This window comes from Arachis stenosperma, chromosome 9, assembly GCF_014773155.1.
Source record: "Arachis stenosperma cultivar V10309 chromosome 9, arast.V10309.gnm1.PFL2, whole genome shotgun sequence".
Classification (NCBI taxonomy): Eukaryota; Viridiplantae; Streptophyta; class Magnoliopsida; order Fabales; family Fabaceae; genus Arachis; species Arachis stenosperma.
Window position 1 is genome coordinate 95,446,238 of NC_080385.1, and position 23,527 is coordinate 95,469,764.

A 23,527-nucleotide genomic window follows, 5' to 3' on the forward strand; every position below is an offset into this window, starting at 1 on the left:
CTCAATTAGTTTCTCTAATGCAACAGAATTGTAAGTTCCATGGACTTCTATTGGAAGATCCTCATTAGTTTTTAGCTGAATTCTTGCAAATCTGTGACACTGTCAAGACTAATGGGGTTGACCCTGAAGTTTACAGACTTATGCTATTCCCATTTGCTGTAAGAGACAGAGCTAGGATATGGTTGGATTCACGACCTAAAGAAAGCTTGAACTCTTGGGAAAAGCTAGTCAATGCCTTCTTGGCAAAGTTCTTTCCACCTCAAAAATTGAGTAAGCTTAGAGTGGAAGTCCAAACCTTCAGACAAAAGGAAGGAGAATCCCTCTATGAAGCTTGGGAAAGATACAAACAATTGATCAGAAAATGTCCTTCTGACATGCTTTCTGAATGGAGCATCATAGGTATTTTCTATGATGGTCTGTCTGAACTATCCAAGATGCCTTTGGATAGCTCTGCTGGAGGATCTCTTCATCTGAAAAAGACGCCTATAGAAGCTCAAGAACTAATTGAAATGGTTGCAAATAATCAATTCATGTACACTTCTGAAAGGAATCCTGTGAACAATGGGACAAATCAGAAGAAAGGAGTTCTTGAGATTGATACTCTGAATGCCATATTGGCTCAGAACAAGATATTAACTCAGCAAGTCAATTTGATTTCTCAAAGTCTGTCTGGAATGCAAGCTGCACCAGGCAGTACTAAGAACGCTTCATCTGAAGAAGAAGCTTATGATCCTGAGAACCATTCAATGGAAGAGGTGAATTACATGGGAGAACCCTATGGAAACACCTATAATTCTTCATGGAGAAATCATCCAAATTTCTCATGGAAGGATCAACAGAGACCTCAACAAGGTTTCAACAATAATAATGGTGGAAGAAACAGGTTTAGCAATGGCAAGCCTTTTCCATCATCTTCTCAGTAACAGACAGAGAGTTCTAAGCAGAGCCACTCTGACTTAGCAACCATGGTCTCTGATCTAATCAAAACTACTCAAAGTTTCATGACTGAAACAAGGTCCTCCATTAGAAATTTGGAGGCACAAGTGGGACAGCTGAGCAAGAAAATTACTGAACTCCCTCCTAGTACTATTCCAAGCAATACAGAAGAAAATCCAAAAGGAGAGTGCAAGGCCATCAACATGGCCGAATTTGGAGAGGAAGGAGAGGCAGTGAACGCCACTGAGGAAGACCTCAATGGATGTCCACTGGCCTCCAATGAGTTCCCTAATGAGGAACCATGGGAATCTGGGGCTCACATTGAGTCCATAGAGATTCCAATGGACTTACTTCTGCCATTCATGAGCTCTGATGAGTATTCTTCCTCTGAAGAGGATGAATATGTCACTGAAGAGCAAGTTGCTAGATACCTTGGAGCAATCATGAAGCTAAATGACAAGTTATTTGGTAATGAGACTTGGGAGAACGAACCTCCTTTGCTCACCAAAGAACTTGATGACTTGTCTAGGCAGAAATTACCTCAAAAGAGACAAGATCCTGGAAAGTTCTCAATACCTTGCGCCATAGGCACCATGACCTTCAAGAAGGCCTTGTGTGACCTAGGGTCAAGTGTAAACCTCATGCCTCTCTCTGTAATGGAGAAGCTAGGGATCTTTGAGGTACAAGCTGCAAGAATCTCACTAGAGATGGCAGACAACTCAAGAAAACAAGCTTATGGACTTGTAGAGGATGTTTTGGTGAAGATTGAAGACCATTACATCCCTGCTGATTTCATAGTCCTAGAAACTGGGAAGTGCATGGATGAATCCATCATCCTTGGCAGACCCTTCCTAGCCACAGCAAAGGCTGTGATTGATATGGACAGAGGAGAATTGATCATTCAAGTGAATAAAGAATCCTTTGTGTTTAAGGCTCAAGGATATCCTTCTGTCACCATGGAGAGGAAGCATGAAGAGCTTCTCTCAAAATAGAGTCAAACAGAGCCCCCACAGTCGAACTCTAAGTTTGGTGTTGGGAGGCCACAACCAACTTCTAAGTTTGGTGTTGAACCCCCACATTCAAACTCTAAGTTTGGTGTTGGGAGGTTCCAACATTGCTCTGAGTATCTGTGAGGCTCCATGAGAGCCCTCTGTCAAGCTACTGACATTAAAGAAGCGCTTGTTGGGAGGCAACCCAATGTTATATTTTATCTATTTTTCTTTGTTATTTGTTTTTTGTAGGTTGATGATCATAGGAAGTCACAAAATCAATTGAAAAAGCAAAAACAGAATGAAAAACAGAAGGAAAAATAGCACACCCTAGAGGAAGGCCTTGCTGGCGTTTAAACGCCAGTAAGGGTAGCAGTTGGGCGTTTAACACCCAGTCTGGCACCATTCTGGGCGTTTAATGCCAGAAGGGGGCACCAGACTGGCGTTAAACGCCAGAAATGGGCACCAGCCCGGCGTTTAACGCCAGAATTGGCACAGAATGCATTTTTGCACGCCACTTGGTGCAGGGATGACTTTTCCTTGACACCTCAAGATCTGTGGACCCCACAGGATCCCCACCTACCCCACCACCCTCTCTCTTCTTCACCCATTCACCAATCACCTCAACCACTCTTCCCCAAAAACCCTTCACCTATCAAATCCCATCTTTCTTTTCACCACTCACATCCATCCTTCATAAAACCCCACCTACCTTACCATTCAAAATTTAAATCACTTTCCCTCCCAAACCCACCCTTACATGACCGAACCCTAACCCTCTCTCCACCCCTATATAAACCCATCTTCACTCCTTCATTTTCACACAACCTAGACACTACTTCTCCCCTTTGGCCGAACCACAAAGCCATCTCCATCTCCTCTATTTCTTCTTCTTCTACTCTCTTCTTTCTTCTTTTGCTCGAGGACGAGCAAACCTTTTAAGTTTGGTGTGGTAAAAGCATTGCTTTTTGTTTTTCCATAACCATTTATGGCATCCAAGGCCGGAGAAACCTCTAGAAAGAGGAAAGGGAAGGCAAAAGCTTCCACCTCCGAGTCATGGGAGATGGAGAGATTCATCTCAAGGGTGCATCAAGACCACTTCTATGAAGTTGTGGCCTTGAAGAAGGTGATCCCTGAGATCCCTTTCAAACTCAAAAAGGGTCAACTTTGATCAAAGGTTGGACCAAGTCCTCACAGACATTTGTGAAGAGGGCGCCCAATGGAAGAGAGATTCAAGAGGGAAGCCGGTTCAACTGAGAAGGCATGACCTCAAGCCCATCACTAAGAAAAGGATGGAGCAAACAAGAGACCCCACTCATCATGAAATCCCTGAGATGCCTCAAGGGATGCACTTTCCTCCACAAAACTATCGGGAGCAAATCAACACCTCCCTAGGAGAACTGAGTTCCAACATGGGACAACTAAGGGTGGAGCACCAAGAACATTCCATCCTCCTCCATGAAATTAGAGAAGATCAAAGAATCATGAGAGAGGAGCAACAAAGGCAAGGAAGAGACATTGAGGAGCTCAAGCACTCCATAAGATCTTCAAGAGGAAGAACAAGCCGCCATCACTAAGGTGGACCCGTTCTTTAATCTCCTTGTTTTTTTATTTTCCTGTTTTTCGAATTTTTATGCTTATGTTTATCCATATTTGTGTCTTATGATCATTAGTGTCTATGCCTTAAAGCTAAGAATGTCCTATGAATCCATCACCTTTCTTAAAAAAATGTTCTTAATTGAAAAAGAGAAGAATTGCATGAATTTTGAATTTTATAACAGATTAATTATTTTGATGCGGTGGCAATACTTTTGTTTTCTGAATGTATGCTTAAACAGTGCATATGTCTTTTGAATTTGTGGTTCATGAATGTTGGCTCTTGAAAGAATGATGAAAAAGGAGACATGTTACTGAGGATCTGAAAAATCATAAAAATGATTCTTGAAGCAAGAAAAAGCAGTGAATACAAAAAAAAGAGAAAAAAAAACGAAAAAAAAGGAGAAAGAGAAAAAGAAAGAAATAAAGTTGTGATCCAAGGCAAAAAGAGTGCGCTTAAGAACCCTGGACACCTCTAATAGGGGACTCTAGCAAAGCTGAGTCACAATTTGAAAAGGTTCACCCAGTCATGTGTCTGTGGCATGTATGTATCCGGTGGTAATACTGGAAGACAGAGTGCTTTGGGCCACGGCCAAGACTCATAAAGTAGCTGTGTTCAAGAATCATCATACTTAACTAAGAGAATCAATAACACTATCTGGATTCTGAGTTCCTAAAGAAGCCAATCATTCTGAATTTCAAAGGATAAAGTGAGATGCCAAAACTGTTCAGAGGCAAAAAGCTAAAGCCCCGCTCATCTAATTAGTACTGATCTTCATAGATGTTTTTGGAGTTCATTGCATATTCTCTTCTTTTTATCTTATTTGATTTTCAGTTGCTTGGGGACAAGTAACAATTTAAGTTTGGTGTTGTGATGAGCTGATAATTTGTACACTTTTTGGCATTGTTTTTAGTGTGTTTTTAGTATATTTTAGTTAGTTTTTAGTATATTTTTATTAGTTTTTAGTTAAAATTCGCTTTTCTGGACTTTACTATGAGTTTGTGTATTTTTCTGTGATTTCAGGTATTTTCTGGCTGAAATTGAGGGACTTGAGCAAAAATCTGATTCAGAGACTAAAAGGACTGCAGATGCTGTTGGATTCTGACCTCCCTGCACTCGAAGTGGATTTTCTGGAGCTACAGAAGCCCAATTGGCGCGCTCTCAACGGCGTTGGAAAGTAGACATCCTGGGCTTTCCAGCAATATATGATAGTCCATACTTTGCTCAAGATTTGATGGCCCAAACCGGCGTTCAATGTCACCTTCAGAATTCCCAGCGTTAAACGCCGGAACTGGCACCAAAGTGGGAGTTAAACGCCCAAACTGGCACAAAAGCTGGCGTTTAACTCCAGGAAGAGTCTCTACACGAAAATGCTTCAATGCTCAGCCCAAGCACACACCAAGTGGGCCCGGAAGTGGATTTTTATGTCATTTACTCATCTTTGTAATTTTTAAGCTACTAGTTCCCTATAAATAGGACCTTTTACTATTGTATTTGACATCTTGAGATCTTTGAGTCTTTTGATCATCGGGAGGCTGGCCACACGGCCATGCCTAGACCTTGTTCTTATGTATTTTCAACAGTGGAGTTTCTACACACCATAGATTAAGGTGTGGAGCTCTGCTGTACCTCGAGTATTAATGCAATTACTATTGTTCTTCTATTCAATTCAGCTTGTTCTTATTCCAAGATATCACTTGTTCTTCAACTTGATGAATGTGATGATCCGTGACACTCATCATCATTCTCACCTATGAACGTGTGACCGTCAATCACCTCCGTTCTACCTTAGATTGGGTGGATATCTCTTGGGTTCTTTAACCGGAATCTTCGTGGTATAAGCTAGAATTGATGACTGCATTCAAGAGAATCCGGAAGGTCTAAACCTTGTCTGTGGTATTCTGAGTAGGATTCAATGATTGAATGACTGTGACGAGCTTCAAACTCGCGATTGTGGGGCGTTAGTGACAGACGCAAAAGAATCACTGGATTCTATTCCGACATGATCGAGAACTGACAGCTGGATAGCCGTGCCGTGACAGGGTGCGTTGAACATTTCCATTGAGAGGATGGGACTGTAGCCACTAACAATGGTGATGCCCAACATACAGCTTGCCATGGAAAGGAGTAAGAAGGATTGGATGAAGACAGTAGGAAAGCAGAGAGACGGAAGGGACAAAGCATCTCCATACGCTTATCTGAAATTCTCACCAATGAATTACATAAGTATCTCTATCTTTATCTTTATGTTTTATTCATACATCATCCATAACCAATTGAGTCTGCCTGACTAAGATTTACAAGGTGACCATAGCTTGCTTCATACCAACAATCTCCGTGGGATCGACCCTTACTCGCGTAAGGTTTATTACTTGGACGACCCAGTGCACTTGCTGGTTAGTTGTGCGAAGTTGTGTTTATACCATGGTATTGAGTACCAAGTTTTTGGATTCATTACCAGGGATTATTTGAGTTGTGAAAAGTAGTGATCACAATTTCGTGCACTACTGTACCACTTCCTTCATGATTGGGTTCAGCCTCCTTTGGGATTGAATGGATGGTTTTGCATCATCTTCCAACAGTATTTTATGCATGCATATAGCTGAACTGATTCCCTTCAGGTCAGCAAGGGTCCATCCGATGGCGTCCTTATGCTCCCGTAGCACCTTGAGCAGTTCATCCTCTTGATCTTGGCTGAGGCACGAGCTTATAATCATTGGGTAGTTTTCATTTTCTCTTAGGTATGCATATTTGAGAGTGGGTGGCAATGCTTTGAGTTCAACCTTGGGTGCTTCTGACTTTTCAGTATCTTCCTTTGGTGCATCTTGAACGTGACTCTCTGCTGTTGCAACATCCTCACTTGGTATATACTCCTCCTCCATTGATCTCTCGGGCTCTTCATGCTCTTCTTCTTCGAAACACTCCTGCACTTCTTCTTCAAGTGCGTCTATCCTCATGCATTCCCCTAATTATTCTGGTGGGTAACTCATGGCCTTGAACACATTGAATGTCATCTTTTCATTGTGTAATCTCAAGGTAAGATCACCTTTTTGGACATCAATGATAGCTCCAGCAGTAGCCAAGAACGGCCTTCCCAGAATAATGGAGGTTTTGGCTTCCTCCTGCATGTCCAACACTACAAAATCTGCCGGAAATATGAAGTCTCCTACTTTCACCAACAAATCCTCTACTATGCCATGAGGGAATTTGAACGATCGATCTGCCAGTTGTAAGGCCATTTTTGTTGGTTTAGCCTCCTCGATCTTCATCTTCCTCATCATTGCTACTGACATCAAATTGATGCTGGCTCCTAAGTCACAAAGGGCCTTCTCTACTGTGATTTCCCCTATAATACAAGGGATCTGAAAGCTCCCAGGATCCTTCAACTTCTGGGGTAGTTTGTGCTGGGTGATAGCACTACATTCTTCAGTTAGTATCACAGTCTCATTGTTCTTCCAGCTTCTCTTCTTAGTCATCAGCTCCTTTAGGAACTTGGCATAGAGTGGCATTTGTTCTATTGCTTCAGCAAAGGGTATGTTGATTTGTAGTTTCTTAAAGATTTCCAAGAATCTCACGAACTGGTTGTCATCTTCCTTTTTCTTCAACTGCTGAGGATATGGAGCTCTTGAGATGTTCAGTTTTGGCATCCCTTTTTCTTTTTGTGGACTTGAGGTGGGAGTTTGAACTCCATCTTGCTCTTCTCCCATTTCAGTTAAGCCTTCTTCTTGTGGTTTTTGGGAGAGTTCCTTAAGTTCTTTCCCACTCCTAAGTGTTATAGCTTGACACTCCTCCTCTTTGCTTGAATTGTTATTATTGCAGAAGTTGTGGTTAGAAAGCTGCTTGAATAGATAACCAATTTGTGTCTCCAGTTTCTTGATGGCAGCATTTTGATTCTGCATGTTTGACTGCACTTCCTCTCGAAATACCTTACTGTTTCTGACGTTCTTGCATACTCCTTCAAGTAAGGTTTCAAGCTTAGAGAGTCTGTCATCAATTGATGGTAAATTGGAATTAGAGGTGGAAGGATGAGAGGTGTTGTTGTGGGGGTGTTGATATGTCCTCTGTGTGAATTGTTGATGAGCTGCATTGTTGTTGGAGTTGTAACATCTCTGGTCTTGGCTTTGCTCTTGCTGATTCCTCCACCCAAAGTTTGGGTGGTTCCTCCATCCAGAGTTGTATGTCTTGGAGTATGGATCATGGTTCTGTCTAGGTGAATTCCCAATGTAGTTGGCTTGCTCAAGATCCTCTACTTCAACTTCTTCTTGGGTTGTTGATGAGGTGGTGATTGCTGCCACGTGGTTCCTTTCCATCTTCTTGGTGAGGTCAGCTAACTACTTGGTAATGAGCTTGTTCTGAGCCAGCAGAGCATCTACATTATTTAGCTCCATTACTCCCTTAGTGTTCCCTCTTTCGGAAGCATAGAAGTAGTCATTCTCAGCTACAGTTTCAATGACATCTTTGGCTTCTTCAATGGTCTTCTTCTTGTTCAAAGATCCCCCAGAGGAATGATCTACTGCCTTCTTTGATTCATATGACAAGCCTTCATAGAAGATATGCAACTGCACCCATTCATTAAACATATTTGGTGGACACCTTCTTGTTAGGTCTTTGAACCTTTCCCAAGCTTCATAAAGTGTCTCCCTATCTTGCTGTCTGAACGTCTGTACTTCGGTTTTTAGTCTATTGATCCTTTGAGGGGGGTAAAACCTTGCCAAAAACTTATTCACTACCTCCTCCCAATTTGTCAAGCTTTCTTTTGGGAAGGATTCAAGCCATTTGAATGCCTTGTCCCTGAGAGAAAATGGGAACAAGAGCAGCCTATAGACATCCTGGTGGACTCCATTGGACTTTACTGTGTCACAAATCCTCAAGAAGATGGTCAAGTGTTGATTCGGATCTTCTTGAGCACCTCCTCCAAATGAGCAATTATTCTGCACAAGAGTGATGAGCTGAGGTTTTAGCTCGAAATTGTTGGCATGTATAGTGGGCTTCTGAATGCTGCTCCCACAGTTGCCTGGGTTGGGATTGATATAAGAGCTTAACACTCTTCTATCCTCCCCAACATGATTTGCTCTACCTCCTCCCCCATGGTTATTAGCCTTTTCTTCATGTTGGTTTTCTATGTTGCCTTCTATGTTTAGTTCAAAGTGTTCCTCCTCCTCTTCAGCACCGATTGCACGTTTCCCTCTTGCTTCCCTCCTTAATCTAAGGAGGGTCCTCTCTGGTTCAGAATCGAAAGAAGTTGAAGCCCGCTTCTTCTCCCTGTCATACAACCAACAAGTACAAGCAAGGAAAAACTATGTGCAGAGAGTATTGCTGTTAGAATTACTGTTAGTTGAGTAAAGCAATATATCAAACAGTTAGTGGGTTAGCAAATTGAATTGTAAATAACAAAGAAACGTAAAAGTAGAGGGGGAAGGGAAGAAGTTAACTAAGACAGAAAGTAAATTACTCAAACAGAAAATTAATTCAACAAAACAAAAATGCTCAATCTAGTGATCTTCCAATCTAATAATTGTTGATGCACAATCAATCCCCGACAACGGCGCCATAAACTTGATGCAGGTGGAAATTGTCTCTCAACAAATTTCCTTCGGCAAGTGTACCGAATTTGTCGTCAAGTAAAAACTCACAATAGAGTGAGGTCGAATCCCACAGGGATTGATTGATCAAGCAACTTTAATTAGAAGATTGTTCTAGTTGAGCGAATTCAGAATTTGGGTTGAGAGTTGCAGAAAATAAAATGGCTGGAATGTAAATGACAGAAAAGTAAATGCTAGAATTAAAGAACTGGAAGTAAATGAATGAAATTAAATTGCTGAATTATAAATGGGAATGGGGTGTTTGCTCATGAAAGTAAACGCAGAAATTAAATAGAATGGGTGAGATCAGAATTGGGGAGTTCATTGGGCAGAGGAGATGTTGCAATTCTCCGGATCAAGTTCATTTTCATCTCTTCCTCAATCAATGCACTCATTGATCTCCTTGGCAATCTTAATTGATTGAATTACAATTTCTTGTAATTTAATCTCTCAAATCTTGACCAATAGCCAATTCCTTGGTCAATTGCTCATGAGAAGAGATGAAGTGTGGTCACTGATTATACCACATGCATTTCCCAAATCAAGTATTGAGAGGATTATAGTCACATATCCATCCAAACCCAATTTGGTCCAGCATGAGAAAGCATTTCTAGCTTGATCTCTTCATTCCTCTTTCAAGGCTCAGAAGAGATCCAAGTTTGAATAGCTCCTTTTCCAAGATAACTACCCAATGGGATGAAGATCGAAAGCTTTCAAGTAAAATCATGAGAAAAGATAGAAGAAGAATAATGAAAACTAGTATTGATCCATCAAATTACAACAGAGCTCCCTAACCCAATGAAAGGGGTTTAGTTGTTCATAGCTCTAGAAAATGAAAACAAAGATGGAGAATACATCATGGAACTAGAAAAGCAGAGTAAAATACAGAGAGTAGTGCTCTCCTTCCAACCTCCTACTAATTCAAAGCTACTCCTATATATACTACTCTTCTCAGCTTCTAGTTGGTTCTTCAAGTCTTGGGCCTTTGGATCTTGAGTTTGAAGCAGTTCTTTTCTTCACTTGGGCTTGGTTTTACTTGCAGAGAGAAAGTGTGAAGTGGGCAGAGACTTTAGCTCAAGACGTTAGAGGTGTTAACATTCAGTGAGAAAATGGGTTCGAAAACGTTAGTGTCATTCAACTTTTTCACTAACATTTCTTACCCAAGTAAAGGCCACGTTAACTTCAACGTTAGTGGCACAAACGTTGCCACTAACGTTGCCTCTTTGTCCTTCGCACACGTTATTGGGACTCAACTTTCCCAATAACATTGAAAGCCTCCCCCTTTCCCACATTAGAGTCCACATTAACTTAGTTAACGTGGCTCTTTTAACGTAGGCATGCCAATCTTCGAGAACGTTAGTGACACTCAACATTGTCACTAACGTTCCAATATGCCCCTATTCACGTTAGAGTCCACGTTAGCTAGGTTAATGTGGCTTTTAACGTGGCTTTGCAAACCATTTCCAACGTTAGTGACAATGTTGAGTGTCACTAACGTTGGCTCATCTTTCACTCATTGCCGTTAGCTTCCACGTTAACTAAGTTAACGTAGAAGTTAACGTGGCTCCTTGGGGTTTTGTGGTTGCTTCCAACGTTAGTGACAATGTTGGGTGTCACTAACGTTGTCGACCATTCTTGCCTCTCACGTTAGCTCCCACGTTAACCAAGTTAACGTGGAAGTTAACGTGGTACATTGCACCTTAGGCCAACGTTAGTGACAATGTTGAATGTCACTAACGTTGGCTTCCTTCCCCTTGTTGACGTTAGAGGCCATGTTAACCAAGTTAGCGTGGACTCTAATGTGGCCACTTATGATCATTGGCCAACGTTAGTGATAATGTTAAGTGTCACTAACGTTGGCTCAAAATCCTTTCTTCACGTTAGAGCTCACGTTAACTTAGTTAACGTGACTCTTAACGCGGGCAATGATGGCTTCGAGAGCGTTATTGGCAATCACTTTTCTCATTAACTTTGCAGGTTACCTCCCATTCCACGTTAGTGGCCACGTTAATTAGATTAACGTGACTGCTAAGTGGTTCCGCCTTGCTTCCTTTGGTCCTGAAATCAAGCAATAGAGTGCATCAAAGTTCTAGTCCAAGTCATGGGTAATGCAACATATAATTTGTCACTAAATTCATGCAAAATCTTCATGAAATCATGTAAAATGCACAATGTATGCTTGAATCAAGGTGTAAGTGAATATCTACCTAAAACTAGCTTATTTCCTAATGAGATGCATGAAACTACCCTAAAAACAGTAAAGAAAAGGTCAGTGAAACTGGCCAAGATGCCCTTGCATCAGATTTGAAAAAGAATTTAAAAAGATTTGATTTTTTTAAAATTAAAATAGATTACTTGACTAACAAGAAACTAAAAGATATGATTCTAGAATTTAAAGATTGAACCTTTTTTAACAAGAAAGTAACAAACTTCAAATTTTTGAATCAATCACATTACTTGTTAGTATAATTTTCAAAAATAAAAGATAAAATTAAGAAAAAGATTTTTGAAAATCAATTTTAAAGAGTTTTCGAAAATAATGAAAAAAAATGAAAAAGATTTGATTTTTGAAAAAGATTTTGAAAAGATAGGATTTTTGAAATTGAAATCTTGACTTGACTAACAAGAAACAACTAATTTTAAAAATTTTTCACTAAGTCAACCCAAAGATTTCGAAAATTATGAGAGAAATAAGGAAAAGATATTTTTTTGATTTTTTTGAATTTTTAATGATGAGAGAGAAAAACCACAAAATGACTCAAAACATGGAAAATTAAGATCAAACAAGGAAAACATGCAAGAACACTATGAATGTCAAGATGAACACCAAGAACACTTTGAAGATCATGATGAACATCAAGACTTATTTTTGAAAAATTTTCAAGAAAAGAAAACATGCAAGACACCAAACTTAGAAATTTTTAATGCTTAGACACTAACAAATGAAAAAAATGCATATGAAAAACAACAAAAGACACAAAACAAGAAAATATGAAGATCAAACAAAGAAAATCCTCAAGAACAACTTGAAGATCATGAAGAACACATGCATGAGTTTTCAAAAAATGCAAGAAAAATAAAAAACATGCAATTGACACGAAACTTAAAATTTGACCCTAGATTCAAACAAGAAACACAAAATATTTTTGGTTTTTATGATTTTATTAATTTTTTTTGTATTTTTTGAAAATTATCTTAGAAAAAAAAACGAAAACAAAGAAAAAAAATTTGAATGATTTTTGAAAAGTTTTTGAAAAGAAAATTACCTAATCTGAACAACAAGATGAACCATCAGTTGTCCAAACTCAATAATCCCCGACAACGGTGCCAAAAACTTGGTGCACGAAATTATGATCTCTAACAATGGCGCTCAACTTGGTATGCGCGTTTATAATCTCAGCACTTTCTTCACAACCTCGCATCACTAACAAGCAAGTGCACTGGGTCGTCCAAGTAATAAACCTTACGTGAGTAAGGGTCGATCCCACGGAGACTGTTGGTGTGGAGCAAGCTATGGTCAACTTGTAAATCTCAGTCAAGCGGATTCAAATGGTTATAATGGTTTTCGAACATAAAGATAAATAAAGCATGAAATAAAGATAAAGATACTTATGTAATTCATTGGTGGGAATTCTAGATAAGCATATGAAGGTGCTGTATGGCTCTTTGAACATCTGCTTTCCGGCTGTCTCCATCCAATCGTGCATATTCCTTTCCATGGCAAGCTGTATGTTGGGGGATCACCGTTGTCAATGGCTACCGTCCGTCCTCTTAGTAAAAATGGTCCAGGGGCTCTGTCATAGCACAGCTAATCATTTGTCGATTTTTGATCATGCTGGAATAGGATCCATTGATCCTTTTGCGTCTGTCACTACGCCCAACATTCGCGAGTTTGAAGCTCGTCATAGTCATTCAATCCTTGAATCCTACTTGGAATACCACAGACAAGGTTTAGACTTTCCGAATTCTCAAGAATTCTACCAATGGATTCTAGCTTATACCACGAAGATTCTGGTTAAGGAACCCAAGAGATACTCATTCTAGCTTGTTTGCTTGAAGAACGGAAGTGGTTGCCAGGCACGCGTTCATTGGTGAGAATGATGATGAGTGTCACATAATCATCACATTCATCAGGTTCTTAGGCGCGAATAGATATCTTATAATAGAAATAAACGAGAGTTGAATAGAAAAATAGTAGTACTTTGCATTAATTCTCGAGGTACAGCAGAGCTCCACACCTTAATCTATGGTGTGTAGAAACTCTACCGTTGAAAATACATAAGAACAAGGTCCAGGCATGGCCGAGAGGCCAGTCCACAATGTCTAAGATCACATAAACTGATCAAAGATATGGTCAAAGACGTCTAATACAATAGTAAAAAGTTCTATTTATACTAAACCAGCTACTAGGGTTTTCAGAAATAAGTCTAAGTACAGAAATTCACCTCCGGGGCCCACTTTGATGTGTGCTTGGGCTGAGCTTGAGCTTTACACGTGCAAAGGCTTCTCTTGGAGTTAAACGCCATGTTATAATGTGTTTTTGGCGTGTAACTCTGGTTTGTGACGTGTTTCTGGCGTTTTACTCCAGAATGCATCATGGAACTGGCGTTGAACGCCAGTTTACGTCGTCTAAACTTGAATGAAGTATGAACTATTATATATTGCTGGAAAGCCCTAGATGTCTACTTTCCAATGCAGTTGAGAGCACGCCATTTTAAGGTCTTTAGCTCCAGAAAATTCATTTTGAGTATAGGGAGGTCAGAATCCAACAGCATCAGCAGTCCTTTGTTAGCCTCCTATCAGATTTTTGCTCAGGTCTCTCAATTTCAGCCAGAAAATATCTGAAATCACAAAAAAATACACAAACTCATAGTAAAGTCCAGAAATGTGAATTTTGCATAAAAACTAATAAAAACATCCCTAAAAGTAGCTAGATCCTACTAAAAACTACCTAAAAACAATGCCAAAAAGCGTATAAATTATCCGCTCATCAGCGTTCATAAGTGAGAATGGTGATGAGTGTCATGGATCATCACATTCATCAGGTTGAAGTGCGAATGAATATCTTAGAATAAGAATAAGCATGAATTGAATAGAAAACAGTAGTAATTGCATTAATACTCGAGGAACAGCAGAGCTCCACACCTTAATCTATGGTGTGTAGAAACTCCACCGTTGAAAATACATAAGTGAAAATAGGGTAGGCATGGCCATGAGGCCAGACCCCAATGTCTAAGGACTAACAATGATCAAAGATGTTCCGAAAGCTCGTCCAAAGATAGATAATACAATAGTAAAAAGTTCTATTTATACTAAACTAGTTACTAGGGTTACAGAAATGAGTAAATGATGCAGAAATCCACTTCCAGACCCACTTGGTGTGTGCTTGGGCTGAGCATTGAAGCTTCCATGTGTAGAGGTCTTCCTTGGAGTTAAACGCCAGTTTGTAACTTGTTTCTGGTGTTTAACTCTGCTTTCCAACTTGTTTCTGGCGTTTAACGCCAGAATAGAGCAGAAAGCTGGCGTTAAATGCCAATTTGCGTCATCTAAACTAGGACAAAGTATGGACTATTATATATTGCGGGGAAAGCCCTGGATGTTTACTTTCCAATGCAATTGAGAGCACACCATTTAAACTTCTGTAGCTCCAAAAATTCTATTTCGAGTGCAGGGTAATGTGTGGAAAACGATCCAACACAAAACTCACCGGCAAGTATACCGGGTCGCATCAAGTAATAAAACTCACGGGAGTAAGGTCGATCCCACAGGGATTGAAGGATTGAGCAATTTTAGTTTAGTGGTTGATTTAGTCAAGCGAATCAAGTATTGGTTGAGTGATTTTGTATCCAACAGTAAGTAAATAGCAGGAAATGTAAAGGGAGAGGGATGAATTGCAGAAATTAAAGAGAACTGAAAGTAAAGGTGCTGAATCTTAAAGAACAAGAAATTAAATGACTGAAACTTAAAGTGCAAGAAATGTAAATTGCGGTAACTTAGAGTGCAAGAAATATAAATTGCTTGAATGAAAAATGGATTGAGGGGCTGGGAATTCAGAATTTAAGCAAGAGAAGTAAATTGCAGCAATTAACAAAGCTAGAGATGAATTGAAAGTAACTAGAGTTCAAACAGAAAGTGAAAATGTGATTCCAGCACTGGTTCAGCAGAAGAACCAAAAAGAAAATTAGATCTCAGGACTCCAGAGACTAGATAGCAGAGTCTAGATCTCAATTGCCTTCCTAGATCCAAGTTCACAAAGCAATTAAAGAGAAATTAAAGATTGCAGCAGTAAAGGAAATGGAATTTAACTCAATTATGCAGTAGGAAAATCAAAGAGATCTTAAATGGAGATTGAGACAGAAGTTCCTCAATTCTTCACACTCAAGACTCAAACAAAACCCAGTAAAGAAAACAAAAAGATCAGAGGAAGAAGAAGTGAATTCTCTCCTCCAATTCTCAAGCTAATTGCAGTCCAAAAATCAAAATTGAAGATCAGAAGTTCTAAGGCAGAGAAATGGAAAGTGAGCTCTCAAGTTGACTAAGGATGAAAATTAAAAATGAAAGTAAGGATCTCTCCTTCTAATCCTAACTAACACCTATTTATACACTTTCTATTTTGGATCTAAGAATTTTGAGTGGGCTTGAAAGATGGGTGAAGAATTGAATTGAATCGGATTTTTAGGTGAGTTTCAGCCCATGTTGCTCCCAGGAGGCTGCTCTGCTCTTGTGGAGAGCAGAGCAGTGAAGCCTTGTATGGGGATCCAATTAACGCGCCAAGTGTGGGAGGGGCACCAGGGGATTGCCCTGCCCTTGTGGAGAGCGGGGCAGTGGTGTCATGGTGCGTGCCTTGCTTCCCTGCCCGTGCGTCCAAGCTGCGTCCTGGCCTTGTGGTAGGGGCTGTATTGTTTCTCCATCCCCTATGCATCTTCCTCTTGGGACCTTCCTCCTTGGTGGGTGATGACTGTCCAACACCAAACTTAAATTTGATGTCTGGGGAAACTATATGAGTTTTTGGCAAGGGAGGAGGCTTCAGTATTGTACTCTGCATGGAAGTACCTCTTTTGTCAGGGGCTAGTGGAAGTTGAAGGACCTTGAAAACCATGTAATCCTTCTGTAACCTCATCACTAATTTGCCTCTCTTAGCATCAGAGAGGTTTTTTCTAGTAGATAGAGACCATTGCTCGAAAACTTCAGCAAAAGGACTATTGATGTGTAGCTTTTTAGAGCCTTCCAATGAATGTGAGCAGTGCTCGTCCTTGGTCTTCTTTTGGGTCTTGTGAGTATGTGGTACTTCAGGCTTTCTTCCCATAAGAGGATCATGTAACAGTGTGCTTCCAGCCTCTTCTTGAGTCTCTTCTTCAGTTAGTTCCTCAATAGTGTGTACCATCTTATGCTCAGCCTCCTTGGTACTTATGATGGCCAAACACTCTTCTCTTTTTCTGCTCAGACAAGTGCTGTCTAGCTTGACTCAACTGTGCCTCTATATTCTTGTTAGAGGCTCTGGCTTCTTGCAACATCTCTTGCAATTTCAACATTTATTGTGCAAGAGAGTTTAGCAGCTGAGTCAATGGGTCATTTCGTTTTAGAGGGTTAGGTTCAATGGATACTGCTTTAACCTCTCCTTTCAAGGAAGTCTCTGATACGTAAAAATTTGATTTCACGTATTTACCGGCAAGTATACCGGGTCGTATCAAGTAGTAAAACTCACTTAGAGTGAGGTCGATCCCACGAAGATTGGAAGATTAAGCAACTTTAGTTAAATGGTAGATTTAGTCAAGCAAACATAGTTTTGATTTCATGAGCATTTTGATTTTTGAACATAATTGCAAGAATGTAAATGACACAAAATGTAAAGAACTAGAATAGAGAAATAAAATGAAAGTAAATGACGGAAACTTAAAGTGCAAGGAACTTAAATGACATCAAAGATAAATTGCAAGGAATTAAAGGTTGCAGAAATTTAAAGAACATAAGAGTAAATGGCAAGAAATAAAGGAACAGAATGTAATAACAAGAATAGTAAATTGACAGGATGTAGAAGGGAGTTGGGCAATGGGTTTTCAAACACTAAGAACAAGAGAAATAAGAATCAATGGTAGATAGGATCATTAGGGATCAGAGATGCTAGTTTTCATGAATTGATGTTAGTCAAATCTTCCTCAATCATGGGTATAGATCCATGGCAAGTGGGTGATTGAATCCCAATCTCTTGGTGATTCAATCTCTCTCAACATAACCAATTGCCACTCTCGTGATCTAATTGTTCATGAGAAGAGATGAAACTCAAATCTAATCCAGCCACACAATTCCTATAATCTCAACCAAGGAGAGTTACATCTCACATACTAACCAAGGTATATTGATTAAAGAAATCATGAAAGGATGAACTCTAAACTGAATTATGTGGCTCATTCCTCAAATTCACCACATAATTCATGTAGATTAACCCCTCTCTCGATGGTGGTTGAATCTATGAAGAGCAAGAGTTCCCTCTTTAGATCAACCACTAGAATTGAGGAGGAGAAGATGGGTTCACCAATTCATTCCAACAAACAGAGCTCCTCCCCCTAATGAAAGTGGGGTTTAGTGAGTCATTGCTCCAATTTCAACAACAATTGCCATAAATCAAAATTAAACTAAATGTAAAGGAAGAAGAAGAAGAATGAAGTGCTTAGAACTTGAAAATGAAGAAGAAGAATTCCAATAGAAAACCAAAGATGAGCTTTCCGGGAGAATACCCGGAAGTTCTAGCCAAGTACAAGTGCTAAAAGTTTATAAAAATTCTAAGTGTCAAGAAGTAAAAAAATATAAAAAGTCCCCTACAAGTACATCAATCTCTTCTATTTATACTACTCCCAAAACTTCTTCAGAGATCTTCAATTTGGGTTAGCAATGTGGGCTTTCTCATTGTTGCATTCTTGGTTCAATTGAAGAAGTTTTGCTAGACTTGGAAAGGAAGACTTCATTCATCATGCTTCTGGCCCATGGACTTGGCGTTATTGGCACTAACTCCAGGCCAAATGCACGTTGGCAACGTGCAAGACATTTTCCTGGGAGTGAAGTATGAGACTTGGGCGTTGCTAGCCCAAGTTGTTGCCAACAACTTGCTTTTCCTCTTCTTGACTCTATTTTCATGCTAAATGTAGCCCAGAATTTGAGTGTCAACCTTTTGCTTCAATATGGACTACCATACATCATTGGAAAGCTCTTGATGTCTATTTTCTAATGCCACTGGAATCACCTCAATTGGACTTTCCTAGCTCAAGTTATGGTTCCTCAAAGAAGGTAAGGTCAAGCTGCCAAGTTGTTGCCAAAAACGCACCTTCACCTCCAAGTTGGCAACGTGCTCGTGCTTTACTCTCCCAAGGCAGGGACTTGGGGCTGGCGTTGTTGCAAAACACGCACCCTAATATGCACGTTGGCAACGTGCTCGTGTCCCCCCTCCAGGCTCAACTCTAGCCTTCTTAAATTTCACTTCATGTTCTTGTTTTTAGGGCCTAAAGATGACTCTGGTTTGGCTTCAATTTTGTGCTCCACCATAGACTATTATATATGGTTGGAAAGCTCTGAATGTCAGCTTTCCAATGCAACTGGAAGCACTCAATTTGGATCTCTGTAGCTCAAGATATCTTCCATTGAAGAGGACATGGTCAGGCTGCCTTGTTGGAGTTGTTGTGGATAACGCCCATTCATTCCAAGTTAGCAACGTGCACCACAATTTCCTGGCGTTGTTGATGAACACTCCTTCTCTTTAGCACGTTGGCAACGTGCTCGAGCCCTTCTCAAGGCTCCATGCTTGCTTCCTGGCGTTGTTAACGTGCATGGCAAGGCCAATGGGCGTTGGCAACGTGGTTGGTGCACTTATGGGCGTTGGCAACGTTGGTTGGTGCACTTGTGGGCGTTGGCAACGATGGTTGGTGCACTTGTGGGTGTTGGCAACGTTGGTTGGTGCACTTGTGGGCGTTGGCAACTTGGTTGGCACCAAGACTTGGTGCCTAGCCAAGCAACCATTCCTGGCGTTGTTGCCAAACACGCCAATGCTTCCTAGCTTCAACAACGTGCTCGAGCTCCCCTTTTGGTGCCAAAATTTGCTTGCTACGTTGCCAAGGAACACGCCTTCAGAACTTGGAGTTGGCAACGTGCATCTCATTTTCCTGGGCCAAGTTAGCTTGTGTGTGGCGTTGGCAACGCCAGCTTCAAGTTGGCAACGCCAACTTTGCTTCTTCCAGGGCCAAGCTTGCCTTGCTTGTGTGTGGCGTTGGCAACGCCAGCTTCAAGTTGGCAACGCCAACTTTGCTTCTTCCAGGGCCTCCTGGCGTTGCCTTCAACAACGCACCATATTCCCAAGTTGGCAACGCCAACTCCTCTTCCTGGCGTTGCCAAGAACAACGCCCTTTGTATCCAAGTTGGCAACGCCAACTTCTTGCCCAGCTTGCATCATTCTTGCTTCCATGCTTCCTTGTTTCATCACCTATCATCAACAAGGGAAATAGCTTCAAAGTCTTACCAATTCATGCAATAAATTTCATGAGATTCATTCATACTCATTCATATATGCATTCCTTAAAGCATTTGCATGAATTTGACTAGAATTAACATGTTCCTTGATATCATCATGCATGGAAACAAAACTCATAAAAGGACTTGTTTATTTAGAGAAAATTAGTGAAATTAAGCTAAAACTAACTAAACTAACTAACTGATAATGCAAATATGCATTTGCATCACAACACCAAACTTAAAGTATTGCTTGTCCTCAAGCAAAATATAAAGGACTTTGTCACAAGAATTTAAGATGTAAGACTTGAATGTTCTTCCAGAGAGTAATTTTCATTGAGCATATTGTCCTCACTTGTGTGGTCATTAATTTATTGTAATTGAACACAACTATTCAACTTTTTCAATTAAAATGCTTGCTTCACTACTAAATTGGTTAACTTCACTAGACTTCTTTCATACCTTAGCACATGATCCTTGAACCAATTTTTTCTGCTTATTTCTTTTTCCTTATTTTTTTTTTCTTTCCCCTTTTTCTTTCAATTAAGCTCGAAATCTTGTCTTAAGGCGGCTCTTTAGCATAAGCTTTCAATCAACAATCCCAAACCAGTTGGTTCAAGTTGTTAAGTGTTGAGACACTCTTAAAGATTTACTCACTCAAGCCTCTTTCCTTAACACATTCAGTCACAGGCATATAACATTGAAATCTTGTTTGGATAGTGGTGTCCAGCACCTCTTTGGGTTGCTAAATGTTCTGTTATAGAGCTACTCTTGATTGTGGGTTTTCAATCGATAATCCCGAGTTAGTTAACTCAAGTTACCGGGTGATGAAGCACCCCTCGGATTTACTAGCCCAAGTATGTCTCTTAACATCAATCACCACAGACACATATCCAACTTTTGTCATTGATGCCTAGCCTTTCATTCTTTGTATTCTATTTTCTTTATTGTCAAGGTTATTTGTGCTTTTACTGATAAAGTCCTTGTGATCCTTAACCAAACTAGTCTTGTATTAGCAAGCATTCTTTTGAATTTCTTGAACATTGCTTCTTTCACAATAAATATACTAGCACTTTTCTTATGGGACAACATGATCCTTTTTAAGCTAGATTTCTCTCTGTTCTTGCTCAAACTACATCTTTTATTCCAATGACAAGTAAAAGTACTAAAGACAAGCAACCATTCCAAATCTGTGAGTGATGATGCATGGAATAGGCAACATAAAAGACAATGCTTCAAAAAGAAAATGCATCGTAGAAGGTATACCATATTTCAGACATACATCTTCTTTATTTAATAAAACATAAAGAAAAACATAGGAACTTCACCACCTTTAGTCTTCATGTCCCTTTTCCTTTGCTTGATTCTCCTTGCTTTCCTTTGCCTTTTGGATCTTCTTTCTTTTTATTTCTCAGCTCTCCTTGTTGTTTTGTTGTTGAATCTCCCTTTGGATCTTCTTTCTTTTTACTTCTCCGTTCTCCTTGTTGTTTTGTTGTTGCATCCCCCTTTGGATCTTCTCTTTGCCAAATTCCTGAGCTTATCATTGTCTCCTGTAGCCTCTGTTGATTGAATCTTACCCTTGCAAGTTCCTGCTCTTCAAATATCTTGCGAGCTTCATTAAAGGTCTTGATTTGTGGGTTGAGCAATGGGGGTGTGGAACAGAGGTAACTGAGCTTTTCTTGAGTGCATATATCATAGTCAAGTCTGTCCTTATGCCTGGCTTCCCTGAACATTCTGCTTTCATTGAAATCTTTGTGAAATGTATCATGTCTAGCATCCAACCTATGGAGAAGCTCCCTTTGCTGAGCTTGCTCTTTCCTTAGTTGAGCTTGTTCTTCTATTACTTTCTCCATGGCTTTTTCATGTTCCATAGTTGAATTGTTGATGGCTTCCTGCATCTTGGCATATTGTTCTTGTTGTAGCTCCATCATGTGTGCTTGGTATTCATTTTGTTGGTTCATCCACTGAACTTGAACCCCTCTTTGTTGATCCATCAATTGCCAAAGGTCCCTTTGTTGTTGAGCTTGTTCCTCTTGGCTTCTTTGAATGTGTGAATATTGCCCAGAAATTCCTTCTAAGGCGGCTTGGAGTTGATTCATGTTCAAGGTGTGGGATTCATCCATTTCTTGAGGCTCCTCCTCTTGTCTTACTTCTTTCCTTTTCTTCCTTCTTGCTAAAGGTTGCCTTTCCAATTGGGTTGTGGTGATAAACTCCAACCTTTCTTTAGTGAGAGGCTTTCCAATGGAGACCACATCAGTTTCTTCAAATTCTTCTAGAGGCACTCCAGCTTCTTCACATAGGCGCAGAATAGTGCTAGGATATCCTAGCCAACTGTCCTGTTTGACCTTTTGAGCTATGTCAATGATGTTCTTGGCTATAATGTCTCCAACATTAATTTTCCCTCCTTTCATTATGCAATGGATCATTATTGCTCTATTCACTGTTACCTCAGAATTATTTGAAGTGGAGATCAATGACCTCCTCACTATGTCATGCCATCCTTTTGCTTGAGGTATGAGATCACCTCTCCGGAGTTTGAGTGGTTGTCCATGTGAATCCAACACCCAATCCGTGCCTATTCTGCATAAGTCACTCACCACATCCACATATCTTGGGTCATTTTCAACCCTTTCTTCATAGCTAGGTCGTTTGAACTGTTTTGCCTTGACTTTTAGCACCCTGTTGATGGTGTCCGGGCTAAAATCAACAGTCACACCTCTTACATAACTCATGTAAGGTTCTTCATCATCATATTCTCTTATCACATTAGTGTAGAACTCATGGATGAGAAGCATGCTCACTTCTTGAGGTTGGTCACAGAGAAGCTCCCATCCCCTTTTTCTGATTATTTTTGTATTTCAGGGTATTCATCTTTTTTAAGCTTGAATGGTAGCTCTGGAACAACATCTTTGCTTGACATCCAACTAAAGATCCGCTCATTGTGTTTGGATTTGAATCTTCTTTCATCAAATTCATCTTCTCTCCTATCCCTTGATGATGAGGCCATTGAGATTCACTTGCAAGGTTGAATCTTCCACACCAAACTTAGATCAATGCTTGTCCTCAAGCATAAAGAAAATAGTTGTGAATGAGAGAGATATAAGATGAGCACGGTGACTTAGAGAAGATAGAAGATGATGGTGAAGGAGGTTGAGTGTTTCGGCTATGTGGAGGAAATGTGGTGCTTCATGAGTTTTGTTGGGTAAAGATTAGGCTCAAGGCTAGAATTTGTGAAGCATGGAATAGGTTGGAGGTTGAGTATGAGTTCGGGTAATGAAATGAGGTTATGGGGGTAGAAGAATGAGTGATGAAGAATGAGGTTATGGGTGATGAAGAATGAAGAATGAAGTATTTAAAGTGAACTTTGGTGAGGATGCATGGTTCTAGTGGCATTTAAGGCTCGGTCATGGCATGGGGAGCATGCTTCCTTGTGCCCAATGCATGATGAGTTCACTTCTTTCCAATGCACAAAGTTTAAGACTCATGTGACTCCAATGCATCCGTGATCTCTCTCACCAAGATTCCCCATCATTTCCTTCTTTCTTTCATTATATGCTTCCAAGATTCCCCATCACTTCTTTCTTTCTTTCCTGCAACAAAATTCCAAAAACTTGAGATTCTTAAAGTGACATTAATAGCTAAAAGCTTATGATGATATTCCTATGCAAAATTGACTACACTAAAATTGAAATTTATGAATTGATTTCCTAATCTATTTTTCTAGCATTATTAATGTAAGTAAAGACACCAAACTTAGTTTGTGACTAAGTGTCTTATGGAATTACTTCCCAAGATAGCCACATCAAACTTAATATTGTACTTACATTACATGCTATTTCACGTTTTTTTTTTTTTTAACTAAGATAGAAAAATAGATGACTAGACTTTCATAGTCTAGCATTTTCGTGTATGTATGGACACCAAACTTA

General features: G+C 39.9%; 1 protein-coding gene and 1 non-coding gene across 2 annotated transcripts; both read right to left on the bottom strand.

Annotated features, from left to right (window-relative positions):
• Window positions 1–272: 272 nt before the first annotated feature.
• LOC130953291 (small nucleolar RNA R71) lies at window positions 273–380 on the bottom strand. Its single transcript, XR_009075462.1, has one exon. It is a non-coding gene; the product is annotated as a small nucleolar RNA R71 (small nucleolar RNA).
• Window positions 381–6,491: 6,111 nt separating this feature from the next.
• On the bottom strand, window positions 6,492–7,421 carry LOC130949745 (uncharacterized). The gene has a single exon (XM_057878386.1). The coding sequence runs from the start codon at window positions 7,419–7,421 to the stop codon at window positions 6,492–6,494; it is 930 nt and encodes a 309-aa protein (XP_057734369.1).
• Between the last annotated feature and the right edge of the window lie 16,106 nt (window positions 7,422–23,527).